The 19207-nt window shown below is 40.4% G+C and overlaps 1 protein-coding gene across 2 annotated transcripts in view; it reads left to right on the top strand.

Moving 5' to 3' along the window:
- Window positions 1–9248: 9248 nt before the first annotated feature.
- The window catches only part of FAAH2 (fatty acid amide hydrolase 2), a 47833-nt gene continuing 37874 nt past the window's right edge, over window positions 9249–19207 (top strand). The window contains exons 1-2 of one of the 2 annotated variants that reach the window (XM_036415789.2): window positions 9249–9566; window positions 17179–17261. In XM_036415789.2, coding sequence (XP_036271682.1) covers window positions 9375–9566; window positions 17179–17261 — 275 coding nt within the window. In that variant the 5' untranslated portion in view covers window positions 9249–9374. Of the gene's footprint in view, window positions 9567–13671; window positions 13741–17178; window positions 17262–19207 lie in introns of those variants that run through there. The other variant, XM_036415790.2, reaches the window with a different exon arrangement.

The raw sequence follows: 19207 nt of genomic DNA, 5'->3' as shown, positions 1-19207 counted from the left end.
GAATAAATATTTTAATATCGCTATTCGCCTTTTCTCTATAATAAAAGTGTCAGAGGTACGTTATGCCAATAGTTGGTCTTCAGACATATTCTGTCAACAACAACTCTTTCTTTCAGCTTCAGAATGTCAACAAAAACAACCAAATTCATGAATGACAATGACAGATCAAAGCACATGCTTGTGATTGGCACCAGCAAGAGCTTCATATGTATCACACATGTGCGAATCAACCTTTATTTTTAAATTGCCAGTGCACGTCATATGAACCGGCCGATCAGTCGGTCGGATGGTTGGACAGATGGATGATCAGTCACTTAGCCTTCTATATATATATGTATATGAAATAAAATTATGGAAATGGAGAACAGATTAATGGTAGTCATGGGTTAAGAAGGGGATTGGGCAACATGAAAGTAGGTGAAGCTATATTAGTAAAAAGAACAACATGAGAGATCCTTGTGATGGTAGAAATGTTCTGTATCAATACCAATGCCCTCATTGTGACAACTAACTATAATTTGGAATCTGTTATCATTGGGGAAAATTGGGAAAATGGAATTTGGAATTTCTCTATATTATTTCTTTTTTTAATTTCTTTATTGATTAAAGCATCACATATTTGTCCTCAACCCCCCATTCCAATCCCCTACCCCCCCCCACTCATGCCCCCAGCTCCCTATTGTCTTGACCACTGGTTAGGCTCATATGTGTGCACATAAGTCCTTTGGTTGATCTCTCCCTTTTATACCCAACCTCCCTTTGAGGTCCAACAGTCTGACCCATGGCTCCTTATCTCTGGGTCTGTTCCTGTTCATCAGTATATGTTGTTCACCATTTCCCCTAGATGAGTGAGATCATGTCCTACTGGAAATATTCTTAAAACTGCATGTGAATCTAAAATTATCTCAAAATAACAAGGGCGCCTCCACACCAAAGTCTGTACCTGGGTTGGCAAGGTCAGAGCCAGCACCCAACATCTTTCCTTAGCCTTGTGGGCCTAATCGGGGTTGTCATCTGGTTCAGGCATCCACAGGCTCTGAGCCTTTGCAATTATTTCAAAAATAAAAAATGTGGATTTTAAGACAAGAAAGTGATTGAACTGGGTGTGGGACCAGGCATCACGCGGATCTTGGCAGCAGTGCAGGGCAGAGAGCTGGCTGCCTGAGCAAGCCCAGAAGGAGGGCTAGAGCAAAGCTGCCAGGCTGCAGAGGAGGTAGACTAAAGAAGGCCTGATTTGGCTGCTGTAGGAAGGAAACATGATGGTGTTAGTTGAGGTAAACTGTGAGACAGATTTTGTTTCAAGAAATCTAAAATTTCAACAGTTGATCCAGTAAGCAGCCCTTGGAACCATGTTGCATTGTCATCGACTCTCCATGTGCAGTAAAGGCTTCTTTTATTTATATACTAGAGACCCAGTACACAAAATTCATGCACTTGTGTGTGTAGGGGTGTCCCTCAGCCCAGCCTCTGCCCTCTTACAGTCTGAGAGCCCTTGGGGGATGTCTTGACTGGTGGCAGTCGGACATCCTTAGCACTGCTGCAGAGGCTCCGGAGAGGCTCCTGCCACTGCTGCTGCACTCACCAGCCCTGAGCCCAGCTCAGAACTTCTGCCTGAGTGGCACTCTCCTTGTGGGAGTGCACTGACCACCAGGTTGCAGCTCCTGCATTGAGAGTCTGCCCCCTGGTGCTCAGTGCATGTCATAGTGACCGATTGTTCTGCCATTCAGTCGATTTGCATTTTATTATATAGGATAAAGTTTAATTAGAAATATGAAAATATATATGCTGAAACCAGTTTGGCTCAGTGGATAGAGCGCCGGCCTGCGGACTGAAGGGTCCCAGGTTCGATTCCAGTCAAGAGCATGTAACTTGACTGCGGGCACATCCCCAGTGGGGGGTGTGCAAGAGGCAGCTGGTCAATGATTCTCTCTCATGGATGTTTCTAACTCTCTTTCCCTCTCTCTTCCTCTCTGTAAAAAAAAATCAATAAAATATATTTTTAAAAATAGGAACATATAAAAATGTATTTAAATAAATTTAAAATACAAAATATATTTTAAAAAACAATTTTTCGCCGAAACTGGTTTGGCTCAATGGATAGAGCGTTGGCTTGGGGACTGAAGGGTCCCGGGTTAAATTCTGGTCAAGAGCATGCACCTTGGTTGCAGGCATATCCCCAGTAGGGGGTGTGCAAGAGGCAGCTGATCGATGACTCTCTCTTATTGATGTTTCTAACTCTCTATCTCTCTTCCTTCCTCTCTGTATAAAATCAATAAAGTATATATTTTTTTAAAAAACAATTTTTCTTGGTGTAGGGTTATGTGCATTCAAAATCCTATCATTTCTTATTAATTTACCTATTTTGGTTCAATTTATCAAGCCACACAACCTTTGACTCCCCTAACTTGGTGTTTGTGGTTGCTGAGGTATGTTTGTTTTTAGATTAGTATTTGTGAAAGGGTAGCAGGAATAATTGTGTTTTCATAGCTGTGATTGTGTGCATGTGCATCCATGCGTAAAGGCTTAATATTTTTATCATAAATATATGCTTACTGAAATGAGTATAAACACGTATAATAACCTGGCCACTCAGTGTGTGTGTGTGTGTGTGTGTGTGTGTGTGTGTGTGTGTGAGAATTAGAGGCCTGGTGCATGAATTTGTGCATGAGTGGGGTCCAGCCAGCCTGGCCAGGGGGAGGGGGGACATGGGTGGTTGGCCGGCCTGCCTGCTGGTCGAACTCCTCGTCCAGGGGACAATTTTCATATTAGCCTTTTATTATATAGGATATACACTGAGTGTTCAAATTATTAATGTGTTCAGAGATCATAATAATCTGGCCACTTACTAGTGTATTTTCAAATGCACTCTGGTTGTGCTTATGTGGGTGGTAGTGGGTTGAATATTTTGTTTGAGTGTTGAGAGGGCACTCTGTTAGTTCTCAAACAAAATTATAATAGTTCCATTTACTCATTAAATAATTGAATCAACATTCTTTGAGTGCCTACCCTGTTTCAGGCTCTGATGATAGAGAGATGACTTAAGATTTTTAAAATATAAAAATGTATAAAATGTATTTAAATGAATTGAAGCTATATAAAAAATATTTATTGATTTTTTAAAAACTTTTCAAAAAGGGTCCTTACCCTAGGAAATTTACACTCTTTGGGGAGGAAGGATATTTCCTTACAGCACAGTGCACTGAGTGCTGTGACAAGCAACATATGGTGTGTTGTGGAAATGCAAAGTAAGAGTCAGATCAAATCAGACTGGAGATGGTGGTGGGTAGAAATAGCTTCCTGAAAGGTATGGTGTCTTAGTTGAGTCTTAAAGTTTAAACAGTTGTATATTTAAACAACTATTCAGAGGTGCAAGAAAAGGGGGGCTGAAAGTAGACACCAGCTAATGGACTGTTACAGGGCATATGTAATTTAGGTCAGGATCTTCATGGTAGGGGCAGGGGCAGTGTGAGAAATACCTCCAGGAGTGCACAGGATAATACATTGGATAGTGTGGAAATACTAAGACTTAAAAAAAATCCTCTACCTCAATTTCTTTTTTTGTATTCTGTGATGTACATTTTATATTTGTCAGAAGGATGCATTCTTCATATACGCATTAGCAAAATTCAATGTAGTCTATACAAAACTATGTACAAATATATTAGGGAGTGTGCTTGTTTATTATTTTTATGCCAGTTATTTTTAACTAGAGGCCTGGTGCATGAAATTCATGCACAGGTAGAGTCCCCAGGCCAGCATGTTTCCTGCTCCCTGCCTCCCCGCCTCCTCCTTCCCTCACACCTGCCTCCCCACCTCCTCCTTCCCTCACACCTGCCTCCCCGCCTCCTCCTTCCCTCACACCCTCAGCGGCCTGCCATCAGTGGTCACCCACCATGTTCTGTGCCACGCCCTAGTGGTCAGCCCACATCAGAGTGAGCAATCAAACTCCTGATATCCTGGTTGAACTCCCAACAGGACAATTTGTATATTAGCCTTTTATTATATAGGATAGCAGTTGCAGTTTGCAGACCACTGTTGTAGGGAATTACAAGTAGTTTGGTATAATTGGAGCACAGGTTGTGTGTGTGTGTGTGTGTGTGTGTGTGTGTGTGTGGAACTGGCAGGAAGTAAAACTAGTAAAGCTAGTAATCACATGCTAGGATTTATCTGAAGAGTAGAAGAAGAAAAAACTTTCTGCAAAAAAAAATTTCAAAAAAGAGGGGTAGCATAGGTGAATTGTGAATTGATAGACTATTGAGAAAGGATACTAAGGATAATATTGGTGAATGTAATCACAATGGGAAAGTTTAACAGACTTGTTTATATAAGTATTTAAATTATCTTTATGTTTTAACGTAACTTTCAATAACATTAAATGAAAAACAACTCACTGGCTCAGTAGGTATGACTCAGTGGTTGAGTGTTGACCTATAAACCAGGAGGTCAGTGCATGCCTGGGTTGCGGGCTCAGTCCCCAGTAGGGAATGTGCAGGAGGCAGCCGATCAATGATTCTCTCTCATCATTGATGTTTCTTTCTCTCTCTCCCTCTCCCTTCCTCTCTAAAATCAATAAACATATATTTTTTAAAAACTCACTAAGGAAAAAAAAATCACTGAGAAAAATACTATACACAAATAAGGTATATACATGATTAATACCCTCACTAAATTAAGAACTATTACAAATAAGTTTTTTAAAAGATAACTCAATAGAAAAATTTGCAAGGGATATAAACAGGCTGGAAATTAACAATAGAAGATATGCAAATAACCCATAATCATATGAAAAAGGTGTTCATCATTATTCTAAATACAATAAATATAAATTTGAAAAACACTGAAAATCAATTCTTCACATATCTATAATAATAAAAGCGTAATATGCTAATTAGACCGGACATCCTTCCTGATAACCTTCCAGATGAAGCCAGAGCTGCGAGGGAAGCCAGCTGGCAGCCAGGGGAAGCAAGGCCTACTCTTACACGAATTTTGTGCATTGGGCCTCTAGTAAAATTATAAAAATAATACTACTCACTTTATAATAACATCTAAGTTACTTCATCAGAAAATAAAATAACATTTAAGTGTAGTGACTGGTTTTGAAAAGGGTCAGAGTGAAGACATCATAGCACTATTTAAGAAACTATCACATAATTCAGGTCATAGCAGTATAAATGAAGAGTAGAGAACACACTACAGACATGCTAATATGCAAGCTCTAGAGTGGAAACTGAAATTTAGGAAGGAATCAAGGAGAACTCCTGAGCCCCCACCATAGATTACTAAGTGGATTGTGGAGTTACAGAAATCCTCCCTGACATTAATAGGAAGATTACACCGCCTTCACAAACACACCAATGTTATTTCCTCTTTGGAACAAAATGTAATTTCTCTCATCTCTTAAACTTAGACTGTGTTTCTTTGCCTAGTACAAATAGGTATAAAGAGCTGGGAAAGCAAACTAGTACAGCTACTTTGTAAAACAGTTTGGAGTTGATTAAAAAAATTAAAGATGAAACTCCCTGATGATCCAGTGATTCCACTTCTGAGAATACATCTGAAGAAACCCAAAACAATAATTCGAAAGTCGACATGCACTCCTATGTTCATTGCAGTGTTATTTATAATAGCCAAGATTTGGAAGCAGCCCAAGTGCCCATCAGTAGAAGGGGATAAAAATGGTGTGGTGTATTTACAGTATGGGCCATGAAAACAGAAGGAGATCTTACACTGTTTGACAGCGTGGATGGAACTGGAGAGCATTATGCTAAGTGAATAAGCCAGTCAGAGAAAGACAAGTACCATATGATTTTACCATATGTGGAATCTAGTGAACAAACTAAACTAACAAACAGAATGGAAACAGATTCATAGATAGAGAGAATAGACTGAATAGACTGACAACTGTCAGAGGGGAGGAGCATTGTAGGGCTGGGTGAAAAAGGTGAAAGATTAAGAAAAAAAATTAATGGACACAGACAACAGTATGGTGATTAGGAGAGAAAGGGGATGGAGGAAGTACAGAGGGTAAAGAGGGATAAAGGGTGATGGAAGAAGACTAAACTTGGGGTGGTGAACACACAACACAATATACAGATGATGTATTATAGAACTGTACACCTGAAACCTGTATAACTTTATTAATCAATGCCACCCCAATAAATTCAATAAAAAAGAAACAAAGAGCTATGATGCATTGGGAAGGCATTATAGAATCTTTATATACATATTTGACTTACTTTTCATAAAACCATGAGATAGCTGTTATTCTTTTAAAAATATATATACATCTTTTCTATTTCAAAGAAGAAGGGAGAGGGAGAGAAAGAAATATCCATGATGAAAGAGAATTACTGATCAGCTGCCTACTGCATGCCCCACACTGGGGGTCGAGCCCACAACCCAGGCATGTGCCCTTATGAGGAATTGAACCGTGACCTCCTGGCTGGTTCAGGAGGTTACGGTTCAATTCAGAGGCGGCTGCTTAACCATTGAGGCACGCCAACCGGTAGAGATAGCTGTTATTCTTATTTTACAGATGGTAAACACAAAGGCAGTATATTATTTATACAGGATTGTGTGCATGATTTAGGATATGGATTATAGGATTTGGATCCAGATCTATTGCACCATAGACTCAGATAAAGGTCATTTACAGCCCTAACTGGTTTGGCTCAGTGGGTAGAGAGTCGACCTACAGACTGAAGGGTCCCAGGTTTGATTCAGGTCAAGGGCATGTACCTTGGTTGCGGGCACATCCCCAGTAGGGGGTGTGCAGGAGGCAGCTGATGAATATTTCTTTCTCATCTATGTTTCTAACTCTCTCTCCCTCTCCTTACCTCTCTGTAAAAATCAATTATATATATATATATATATATATATATATATATATATATATATATATGTTAAAAAGGTCATTTACAATCTAGATAAAGTGTCAAAAGTTAGGCAAAGGGAAGACTTTCCCTTTGACAAACACTCTCCCTGGAAAAGAAGATTCACTCAGCTATAGATTTTTCTCAAACCTGTAATGGAGCCTAGATTCTGACAATCTACTGTCAACTGTGTTCAGTGGACCTGTCAGAGGTGCCTATCAAGATTAACCTGCATTCCACTGGGCGCTCCCAACTAGGCTAGAATTGCAGTGACGACATCTTTCAGGATCTAACTTATTCAAATGAAAAAATAGTTCCTGGATGACCTTTACATTTCACCTACGCAAGGCCTTAAATGCCAAGCTCGAGGCCTATCTTCAGCATTCATTCTTTCATATATTCCTATCTTCAACCTCCAAACTTATACCAACCACATGACAAGCCCTATGTTGAGCTCTGATAATTCAAAGATGAATTAGAGTGACTGTTCACATCTAGGTGAGGAGTAGACAGAAAAATCCCACATGGAAATCGTGTTATAAGTGTTTTTGAAATTGTTAATCTGTAGAGTGTGGTGTCACAGAAGAGTGGCAGGAAACCTAGTTTGGTATTCAAGGGAGGACTTCTTGGAGGAGGCGGTACTTGTTCTGAGTCAGATGGAGAGGATATAGGTGGGGCAAGCATATGCAAAGATATGGAGGGGAGATAAACACTTTAGGTAGTTTAGTTTGGCAGGAGCATAGCACCTGAGGAAAAGAATAGGCTAGGGATGGAGAACAGAGGTTTCCAGACACCAGTCATTAGATATTTGAATACCAGATTGAAAGATGAGGCAGAGGGCTGGAGAACAGGACACAGGCTTTATTAGAGGAGCAGAACCTGCCGGGCTGCCTCCCAAAGGAAGAGCACATGGCAGGAGTGAAGGTGCCTTTTGAGGGGAGGAAGGGAAGGGATGGGGCTTAGGGTACTCGGCACGTGCTGATTGGTGGTTTCATATAGGGCACATGATTAGGGACTTAGGTGCTTAGGAATGGGGGGGAGCTTAGGGTATTTGGCAGATGCTGATTGGTGGTTCAATGTACAGTCCATATAAGGTGCCTGGTTAGGTGTTCCGGAATGTTCAGGCTGCAGGTGCAGTTTATATCATACTCCATTCGATCAATTGGGGGATGGGAGGATCTATCATAGATGAAGTAGATGGGGCTTGAACCTGAAGAAAGTGGGTGATCACCAAAAAGCCATTGACAGGGGAGTAATATGATTGGATTTGTATATCGGGAAGAACACTCTAAATGAAGGCAGGGTGATCAGTTGGTTATCTGTAGAAGTCCATGGAAACATTAGTGAGATCTGAGCTAGGGCTGAGTGAGGAGGGGTAATTATTAACTGGACTTGGTGAAAACTCATGAGGATGAGAGAAAAGGAAGGATCTAAGGTGATTCCCGGATTTTGGGCACGGCTGACTGGGTAGATGAAAATGCCACTTATGAATTTGCAGGAGTAACAGGTTTGGGAAGATGAGGAGTTTTGGACACGTTGAAAAATGGCTGAATCTGTGAGACATTCACGCAGACATGTCAAACAGGCACTGAATTCAAGTATCTGGAGAGAGATGTGGGCTAGATTTTTATTTATTTACCAGTACTACCTGTTTATGACTTCACACGGATTAAATACTATAGATATAGATAAAATGTTCCTGAGGTGCTTGTTATTTGGTTGAACAAACTAAATATTTACATGCAAAGGCATACTTATACTTTTTTTCCCCACAGGTAAAATGAAATTAATGATTAACACCTATCATTTATACTATGTGCTATGATTTGTGCCATTGAATTACCTAGTGTTTACCCAAACTTTTTTTTAAAATATATTTTATTGATTTTTTTTTTTTTTTTACAGAGAGGAAGGGAGAGGGACAGAGAATTAGAAACATCGATGAGAGCGAATCATGGATCAGCTGCCTCTTGCACACCCCCTACTGGGGATGTGCCCGCAACCAAGGTATTATACATGCCCTTGACCGGAATCGAACCTGGGACTCTTCAGTCCGTAGGCCAGCACTCTACCCACTGAGCCAAACTGGTCAGGGCTACCATAACTCTTTGATGCAAGAATAATTACTCCTAGTTTTCATTAGAGCCGAGAATCGAAAACGTAGCGTAAACTGGCCAAGGTTAGCTCATGGCCGAACTGGCAACTCCAAAAGCAGCGAGCATTCGATCTTTTATCTCACTTCTCTGGGTTGGGCTCCAGGGGCACTAACAATGGATTGCGTTACACTCAGCCAGTTGCTGGGGAAGATTTTACTCCGCCCCCATCCCTGGCTCAGAACCCAGCAGGTGATGACAAATCGGCTCCTGTGGAATTGTGGGTAGATCTCGGACTCACAAATGAAAGGATTCCTAAACACTTCCCTTGCTTAGTCTCTCCGGCTCCTCCAGCGGAGGGTGCACGGACCGTCCAGCACTAGGACCCGGCGGGATCCCGGCCGTCATGGCGTCTCTGTTCTCCGCCAGGCTCCAGCTGCTGCTCCTGCAGGCGATGGGCTTCCTCATTGGCCTAATAGGCCAAGTCGCTCGAGCCTTTGGCAGCCCCAAGTTCGGCTCCATGACCACGCCGCCTGTGACTGAACCATTGCTGCTGCTTTCGGGGGTGCAGCTGGCCAAGCTGATCCGCCAGAGGAAGGTGAGCGGGGGCCGCGCGCCGATTCCAACGGGACCGGGCCGACCGGGCTTTTCGGGGCAACTCCATCCCCGGGCGTTTGGCGGCGGTGGTGGTTGTCCTAACGAGTTGGGGTTTTGTGGGGACACATTTCCTTTCTGCTCCCGCGGGGCGGCGGAGGAGAGGCTTTGGCTGGGGATGAATGGAGGCTTCTGGGAGTTGTAGTGTTTCTGCCCCGAGCATTTGCAGTGGGCATCGGTGGGGTTATGTGGGCGTCGCTTCACGTGTCCTCGTGCCCTTTGGCCCTGTTTGTGTCTGATAATTGTGCGGGGATAAGTCAGGTGCGGTTTACAAAATGATCCGGAGCTCCCGATCCTGCTCCCGCCCCCGCCTCCGCCCTAGGTGATTAAAGGGATTAAAATAAAATAAAATCCTCACCCTGGGATATATTTATTTATTCATTCATTTAAATTAATATGAGAGAGAAAGAGAGTAATAGAGAGGTGAGAGAAACATCCATCCGTAGCCTCCCGTGCACGCCAGGACGGGGGTGAGGGGTGGGATTGGGGATGGGGCGAGGGATCGAACCCTCAATCCTGTGCTGGACAGGTGGGCCATGCTCAGACCAACTAAGCCATCCAGCAGCGGCCGAGAGGGGAGTGGGGGGCATGGGATTTTTATATAAAAAAATGGGTACCTGCTGCGGTATACCTGCTATCGGATAGTAAGGCCAGTGGCTACCGTATATTCAGTGTATAAGTTCATATCAAATGTCGTGCGGGCTGTTTAAGCATGTGCTGTTTCACTGGTGCAATTGTCTAGGTAATATACCCATTTACACACGAGAAACCCGAGGTAAAACGCTTTGCACAGATACACCAGAATTGGCGGGAATGCTTAATGCAAACATGTAAACAGCTCAAACAATTGCAAGCAGGACTGTCTATTTCTGTCCATTAGGAATAGTTAGTTCCCTAGAGATCTTGGGTTATAGTCGAGTGTCCATTCTTTATTCCTCTCTTGTCTTTTTAAAAAATATATCTTATTGATTTTTTTACAGAGAGGAAGAGAGAGGGAAAGACAGTTAGAAACATGGATGAGAGAGAATCATCAATCAGCTGCCTCCTACATACCCTCTACTGGGGATATGCCCGCAACCAAGGTACATACCCTTGACCGGAATCGAACCCGGGACCTTTCAGTCCCCAGGCCCAAACTCTATCCACTGAGCCAAAACCGTTTCGGATCGCCTCTTGTCTTTATCCCTCTCTTGTCTCATTTGTTTTTCCTCATTGCTTTATTAGAATTTCGAATGCCTTTTTATACTCCTGATAACCTGTCAATGACATGTTCCGCAGTTTCCCTCTTTCCTCTCCTAGCCGTTTGTCGGGGAGGGAGATGTAGTGGAAAGACAATAGCTTTCACATTTTGGTCTGCCTCTTCAAAGCTCTGTCACCCTGGGCAAGGGTTGCCATGACAGTTGCAAATAATGCCTGTCGAGCACCTGGCACATAGAGCTGGAGGATAGTGATTAGAAGGATGAACTCGAGCCAGATTGCCTGGCTTGAGAAATCCTGGCCCTTCTACTATTTAGAAATGCAATCTTGGAAACATCCCATAACCTCTCTGTGTCTCTGGTATTCTGCAAGAAAAATAGACTTGATTATAGAATCTACCTTAAAGGCCCTAGCCGGTTTGGCACAGGAGATAGAACATCTGCCTGCAGACCAAGGGGTCCCAGGTTCGATTCCTGTTGAGGGCACATGCCTGGGTTGTGGGCTTAGTCAAACGTGCAGGAGGCAGCTGATCAATGATTCCCTTTCCTCATTGATGTTATCTCTCCCTTCCTCTCTGAAATCAATAAAAATATATTTTACAAAAAGAACTGTGAGGGTTTAAGGTCATATTACGTAAATACCACCTGGCATGATACTATGTCTTACAATTATCACTGTCATCGGGTAATCATTATTGATATGTTATGCTGACCTCTGAGAAGATATTATCTACATATGCTGTCTAGAAAAATGTCCTCAAGGTAAGACGTGAAGAAGATATAGTCTTATTTGTCCTCGTTCTCCCTCAATCCCGCCAAATTTCTACCTCTGTCAATGTCCATATTAACAACTTCTGCCTTTTCTGTCTTTGGTATTTCCTTCCTTTTGCTAGAACAGTGGTTCTCTCCGGGGGACGATAACAAGGTCTGTTGACATTTGGGGCTTGTCACAACTGGGTGAACGTGCTTTTGCATTTAGTGCGTAGAGCCCATGGATACTGCGATGCTTAAGAGACTCCACTGCCATAGCAAAGGATCAACTGTCCCAAAATGTCAATAGTACCCAGAATGAGAACTGCCCTTTGACCATTTAATGTTTGAGAAAGCTGGCCTCCTATCACTCCTTCTGCTAGAGACTAGGAAGAAGCCATTAAAAAGATTCATGATGGCTGAAACCGGTGTGCTCAGTGGGTAGAGCATCAGCCTGCGGACTGAAAGGTCCCGAGTTCGATTCTGGTCAAGGGCATGTACCTTGGTTGCGGGCACATCCCCAGTGGGGGGTGTGCAAGAGGCAGCTGATGGATGATTCTCTTTCATCGATGTTTTAACTCTCTATCCCTCTCTCTTCCTCTCTATAAAAAATCAATAAAATATATATTTTTAAAAAGATTCATGATGATTTTACCTTTTTTTTTAATGTGAGACTGGTCAGTTTCAGTTGCATTTTTTGGTCACATCTAGAGTTCCAGATGGAATAATATTAGTTATCATTTATATAGCGCATACGGTATACTAGGAACTTTCTGTATTTTATCTTCAATTCTCATATGAAAAGGCAAGGCATTAAGATCAAGATAAAAGTGTAAAGCCTAGCCAGTTTGGCTTCAGCCTGGGGACTGAAGGGTCCTGGGTTCGATTCTGGTCAAGGGTACATGCCTGGGTTGCAGGCTCCATCCCCAGTAGGGGTCGTGCACAAGGCAGCTGATCAATGATTCTCTCTCATCATTGATGTTTTCCTTTCTCTCTCCCTCTCCCTTCCTCTCTGAAATTAATAAAAACATATTTTAGAAAAAGAGAAAAGTGTAAATAGGAAGGATTTGCCACTGTTGCTTATTTATTTTAAGAGTGCCAGCTCTAACAGGCTCTGTGTACTTCTTCAGATGTACTTACGTGCATTGAGATGTTATCTTTTGGTGCTGGCGTACATAAATGCGTGCGTACATTCTATACACTGGGTGAAGGAAAATCGTAAAATTCTGGTACATTCAATTTGCCTTGAGACCTTCGTCAGAAAAATTCAAGTTTCTTCCTGTTATTTTACTTACCCCAGTTTTTTTATCTGGATAGCACTTGCCTTCTTGAGTCTGTATACTAATACTGCAGGCTTGAAAAGGCCATTAAGTCACTAATCTGTTTTCCTTCTGTCTCTAAAGTCCAAAGGTTTGCCTTTTATTTTTCTCCCTAAGGATCAGGACTTGGGTACGTGACTTAACCCCTTTGAGCTGCAGATTCCCTAATTGTAAAATGCTCATAAACTAGTACTTCCTTCATAAAGCTGTCTGGATACTTGAATGGAATAATGGCTATGAAACACTTAACACGTGCTCAATAAAAGTTAAACAGTATTTATAGGTTTCAGTCTTATCTTTCAGTAGGAAACAGGGAAATACACTCATAGATGCTAGTCTTTATAGGGGGATATTTAATTTTGTTTTGTTTTCTTGTCCCTGCCACTTATTTGGTTTTATCAAACCCATTCTCATTACCCACACATATGCTGCTAAGACAGATATTTTGCTTAGATGTTTAAAAATTGTATTCTCATAACAACCTTTTGAGATTGCATAATTAATTATCACCACCTCACAGATGAAGAAAGCAAAGTTTAGACCTCTCTAGTGACTTGTCCAATGCCATACAGCTAAGAAGTGATAAAGCCAGGTCAGTTTGATTGCGTTGCTGTGTTACTTCCTGCTAATCAGTCCTCTAAATCGTCAGTTTCCAGTGAGTCAATGTCAACTCTATATGTGCTTGCCTTTCGATTCATCAATAGTCTCTGTTTCATTATTCAAAATTCAGGCTACCACTATTCAACTTCCACAACCTCACAAAAAGATATCAATTTATCACTGCCACCACCATCCATAAATGGGCCATTGTCTTTGTACACTTGGAAGTCTGATTTTGTTGGTGATTCCAAAGGTGATGAAGTGTTTTTTTAATGTGTTTTTATTGATTTGAGAGAGAAACATGGATGAGAGGGAAACATCAATATCGATTAGCTGCCTCCTACACACGCACACACTGCTGGGGATCGAACTGGAAACCTGGGCATGTGTCCTGACTGGAAATTGAACCAGTGACCACCTGGTGCATGGGTCCACACTCAAACTCTGAGCAACACCATCCAGATGGTGTTGAGATTTTAAAGACATAATTCCCACTCAGAAATCACCTAATGATATGTAAATGAGGATATCCTCTTGTTATTTTATTTTTTTGTTTTGTTAATCCTCACCTGAGGATATTTTGAATTTTAGGGGGAGAGGAAAGACAGAGAGAAACATCAGTGTGAGAGAAACACATTGATTGGTTGCCTCCTGTATGAACCCTGGCCAGGGCCAAGGCTGGGGAGGAGCCTGCAACCAAGGTACATGCCCTTGACAGGAATCAAACCCTGGACCCTTTGGTCCACAGGCGAACGCTCACTGAGCCAAACTGGCTAGGGCCTCATGTTATTTTTAATAGCAAATGCTTGTAAAGCAAATCAGGGTCCTGATTAAATTTGTTTATATATATATATATATATATATATATATATATATATATATATATATATATATATAAAAAATAAAAACCCAGTGGCCCTAATGCAGTAATGACCAAAGACCCGCATGATTGGGCGGGGCTGCATGCAGGTGGGCAGGGCCAAGTGATTTTACATGCTGGGCTTCTATAGATGTATTAGAAAATTATATAACAAATAAGAAGGAATAAAGTGACTCTTTATGTCCAAGATATGGAATGAGTTCTAGGACATATTGTTGAATTAAAAAATAAACTGTGCAAAGTGTGGAACAATTTATATAATATACTGTCATTTGTATGAGAAAAATCATTTTGTTCTCGCTCTCCCTCCCTCCCTCCCCCCTTCCCTCTCTCTTGTTTCTATCTAGAAAAATGCATGAAAACTGATAGAGTAGTTGATTCTGGGGAGAACTGTGAGGGAATGTTAGATGACGGGTGGGAAGGGCCTTTAGATTTTGAAACATATGTGCTTATATTATCTATTTACATTGATATAATCAATACTTAATGGAGAGCCTGGCCGGCGTGGCTTAGTGGTTGAGCATTTGTTGACCCATGTACCAGGAGGTAACTGGTTATCATTATCTTTTTTATTTACTTTTTAAATTTACTTTATTTTCCTATTATTTTACATTGGCTAGCTTATGTCCTATTATTTTTATGAAGAATACATTTACAACAGCTTTAGCTTGTGTTCTGTAGGTTTTGGTAAGAAATGTCCCTCTTTTTGTGAGTTTCTGTATAATTTTCTATTTTAATTTTGTTTATCTCTTAGACCCATTGGTTATGTGGAAGAGTGTGTTTTGAAATAGTTAAGCCTTCTTAAAATTATATTTTTCTTACTTTGGTTCTCTAGAATTACTGGTTTATGATGATTGATTTCATTGATAGGAACTCTTACTAACTTTTGTGACTTAAGATTTTCTTTGTGTTTAGATAAATACATTATCATTTTCTGTTCATGATTCATGAACAAAAAGAGTGTTTCTTTTTAATGGAATAAAAGTTCTCTCTATGTCCATGAACATATTGGCTGTATTATTAAATTCCTAGATATAAGCTTATTTTTGACTACTTAATTTGAAAAGGCTATCTTATCTGGTACTATACTTGGTCAAGCTCTCTTTTTATTCTTAGGAGTTTGTGCTCTATGTATTTGCCTGCTTTTTAATACAAAAAAAGTATATTATTGTTATATCATTTTAATGGATTGTAATATTTCATGCTTCAGTGTTGAAATTTGCTTATCTGTTATTAATGGTATCACATGTGCTTTCTTGTTTACATTTATCTCATATATCTTTGCCCGTTCTTTTATTTTTAACCTTTCATTATTGCTTTATACCAGATGAATGTCTTGTAAACAACGTATTGCTGAGTTGAGCTTTAAAACAAAACAAAACAGCCGAGACCGGTTTGGCTCAATGGATAGAGTGTCGGCTTGGAGACTGAAGGATCCCGGGTTCGATTCCGGTCGGGGGCATGTACCTTGGTTGCGGGCATATCCCCAGTAGGGGGTGTGCAGGAGGCAGCTGATCGATGACTCTCTCTCATCGATGTTTCCCTCTAACTATCTCTCTCCCTTCTTCTCTGTACAAAATCAATAAAATATATATATTTAAAAAAAAAAAAAAAAAAAAAAAAAAAGCCCACAGCTGTTTTTTTGTTTTGTTTTTAATATTTTTTAATATATTTTATTGAGTTTTTACGGAGAGGAAGAGAGAGGGATAGAGAGTTAGAAACATCAATCAGAGAGAGTCACCAATCAGCTGCCTCCTGCACACCCCCTACTGGGGATGTGCCCACAACCAAGGTACATGCCCTTGACTAGAATCGAACCCTGGACCCTTCAGTCCTCAGGCCGACACTCTATCCACTGAGCCAAACTGGTCTCGGCAAAGCCCACAGTTTTATTTCTCTGCTCTTTGATAGAGGAATTCAGCCCTCACTTATTATGATGTAATTTGCTAAATTCCTTCCATTTGATGTAATGTTTATAATTTATTATACTTACTTTCTCACTTCCCTTTCCTTCCTTTTTTCTGGCTTGGTCTAGTTTCTTTGCATTTACTTTCCTTTCCTGTTTATTTGGGAGTTTTACTTTGCTTTTTAATTTCTTGATGCTTATTGTCCCAAGCATTAAAATTACCATTAAAACTATAATTCTATGAAATAGATTAATGCTAATCCCTAAGAACCCCAGTTGTTTTATTTGTCTTACCTCTCCTCATATTCCTAAACTAAGACCCTTAGCCTAGGGTTGTCAGGTTTAGCAAAATAGAATGCAGGACACTCCGTTTAATTTTAATTTCAGATAAGTAATGAATGATTTCTAGTAAAATTATCCCCATGAAATATTTGGGGTCTACTTATACTAAAAATTATTCACTATTCATCTGAAATTAAAATTTAACTTGGTATCCTTTATTTTATCTGGAAACTGCATTAATGAGTTTTGTTTCCACTCCTCAAATGCTAGATTTTGCAAAAGTGATGTGTAATGTTAAATTTCAGGGTATTGCTATGAAATGGGTATCTATCGTTATACAAGTTATTTTCTAGAAAAATATTTACTAGTTGAGTACATATACATAATATCTCTGGACTCCAATTTCTATTTACTTAAAGGAGACCTTATGTCTTTTATCTCTACCCATTGTTCAGAGCCTTCTAATACTGGCATATGTTGACTTTTTTAGCTTCCAAGTAGACAACTTTTACCTCACAATGGACTGGATAATTCATTGAAGACGTCTTAAATAAAAAGTGCTGTTGAGTGGATAAATAGTTCTTCAAATAAACACCTGTTAAATAAATGATTGTATTTTGCAGGTGAAGTGCATAGATGTCATTCAGGCTTATATCAACAGAATCGTGGATGTGAACCCACTGATCAATGGAATTGTCAAGTACAGGTGAGCATTTTCACTGTCATGGTTTTGGTCCTGTTTCTGTGGTCATGCCATCTTGGCATATTTCCTGGACTCCTTTTCCTCTGTGTCCTTCCTTTGGTTTCTCACTGGGACCTACCCTAACTAATAATTCAGCAATTTTTAAAAAAATATTTCTTTATTTATTTCAGAGAGGAAGGGAGAGGGAGAGAGAGATAGAAACATCAATGATGAGAGAGAATCATTGATTGGCAGCCTCCTGCACGCCCCTTACTGGGGATCGAGCCCACAACCCGGGCATGTGCCCTTTGCTGGAATTGAACCTGGGACCCTTCAGTCTGCAGGCTGACGCTCTATCCACTGAGCCAAACCAGCTAGGGCTAATTCAGCACTTCTTGCCCTTTGTTGAACTTTTATGTTTCTGACTGCTTCCTCACATCTTCCAGTGACTTTAAGATCTTTGATGACAAAGAATACATTTCATTGGTTTCTACATATTCAACACCCAGAACAAGGCTTGAACTTGGTAGGCATCATTGAGCGCTTATTGAAATAATGGGTTTTTGGTAGCAACTCTAATAAGAGAATGTTCCAATACTACCACACATTCCAATGTGGATTCAGTATATTAGATGGTATTTTAAAAAGATACACACTGAGTGGCCAGATAATTATGATTTCTGAACACATAACAATCTGGCCACTCAGTGTATGTCCTATATAATAAAAAGCTAATATGTAATTGACCCCTCGACCAGGAGTTCGACCAGAAGGCAGGCCGGCCAACTGTCCTTGTCCCCTCCCCCTGGCCAGGCTGGCCGGACCCCACCCATGCACGAATTCATGTACCGCCCCCCCTCCCTATATATATATATATATATATATATATATATATATATATATATATATATATATATATAAATAAATATATATATACTGCATGGCCAGATTATTATGCGTTCAGAGATCATGATACTCTGGCCACTCAGTGTATATGTGATTTCTGTGTCTCAGTTACCAAGTAAACTCTTCCAGGGAGCTGTGAGGTATTAGAAGGACAAATTTTGGATTTTTTTTCCCAGTGGCATCCTACACAGAACAGTTCTTATTATGCCTTGATCTAGAGCGGCATTTTCTAGATCTCATTCACATAGTACCTTCAAGGTTTTTGTCTTGTATACAACTCTATTGTTAATTAATATACTTATTAAATTGCATCACTTAAGTCAATTATTTTTAAATGAAAGTTTGTATTACTACAAAAGTTGAAAAATAACCCTTGACAGTTATTGTACATGTATATTAAATGAAAAGCAGCATTATGAAATTATAAATATTTAAGATATGTTTATGAAATACACTACTACATGAAATAGATTGTGCTTTATAGTTACTTTATACATTTTTGGTGATTTTTATAAAGAATGGACTCCTTATTAATATATTTTTATTGATTTCAGAAAGGAAGAGAGGGAAAGAAAGATAGAAACATCAATGATGAGAGAGAATCATTGATCGGCTGCCTCTTGCACACCTCACACTGGGGACCCAGCCCACAACCCGGGCATGTGCCCTGACCAGGAATCGAACCATGACCTCTTGGTTCATAGATTGATGTTCAACCACTGAGCCACACTGGCAGGGGTACTTCATACATTTTAAATTTAATCATTTCAAAAGCTTTTCCATAAAATACTCCATTTGCTATGTTGTAGATGTGAAAAGTATGACCCAGAGAATTTAAGTTACTTGCTTAGTGTCATACAGGTAGTATGTGATAGAGCCATGATCCAAATATGTAGACATCTGGTGCCAAAACTCACAGAAACAGAAGTACAGAGTGTCTGTATGTCCCAGGAATTCTCCCTTGTCCCTCTCCTTTTTCTATGGACAAGCTCTACACTGTACCGTCCTCCCAACACTTTTAGCAGCTCCTCATTCCGTAGATGTTTCCCCAGATTCTGCACTGG

This window comes from Pipistrellus kuhlii, unplaced genomic scaffold, assembly GCF_014108245.1.
Source record: "Pipistrellus kuhlii isolate mPipKuh1 unplaced genomic scaffold, mPipKuh1.p scaffold_m20_p_51, whole genome shotgun sequence".
Lineage (NCBI taxonomy): Eukaryota > Metazoa > Chordata > Mammalia > Chiroptera > Vespertilionidae > Pipistrellus > Pipistrellus kuhlii.
The sequence above is the reverse complement of the archived record's forward strand: the minus strand, read 5'-3'. Positions and strand labels throughout refer to the sequence as shown.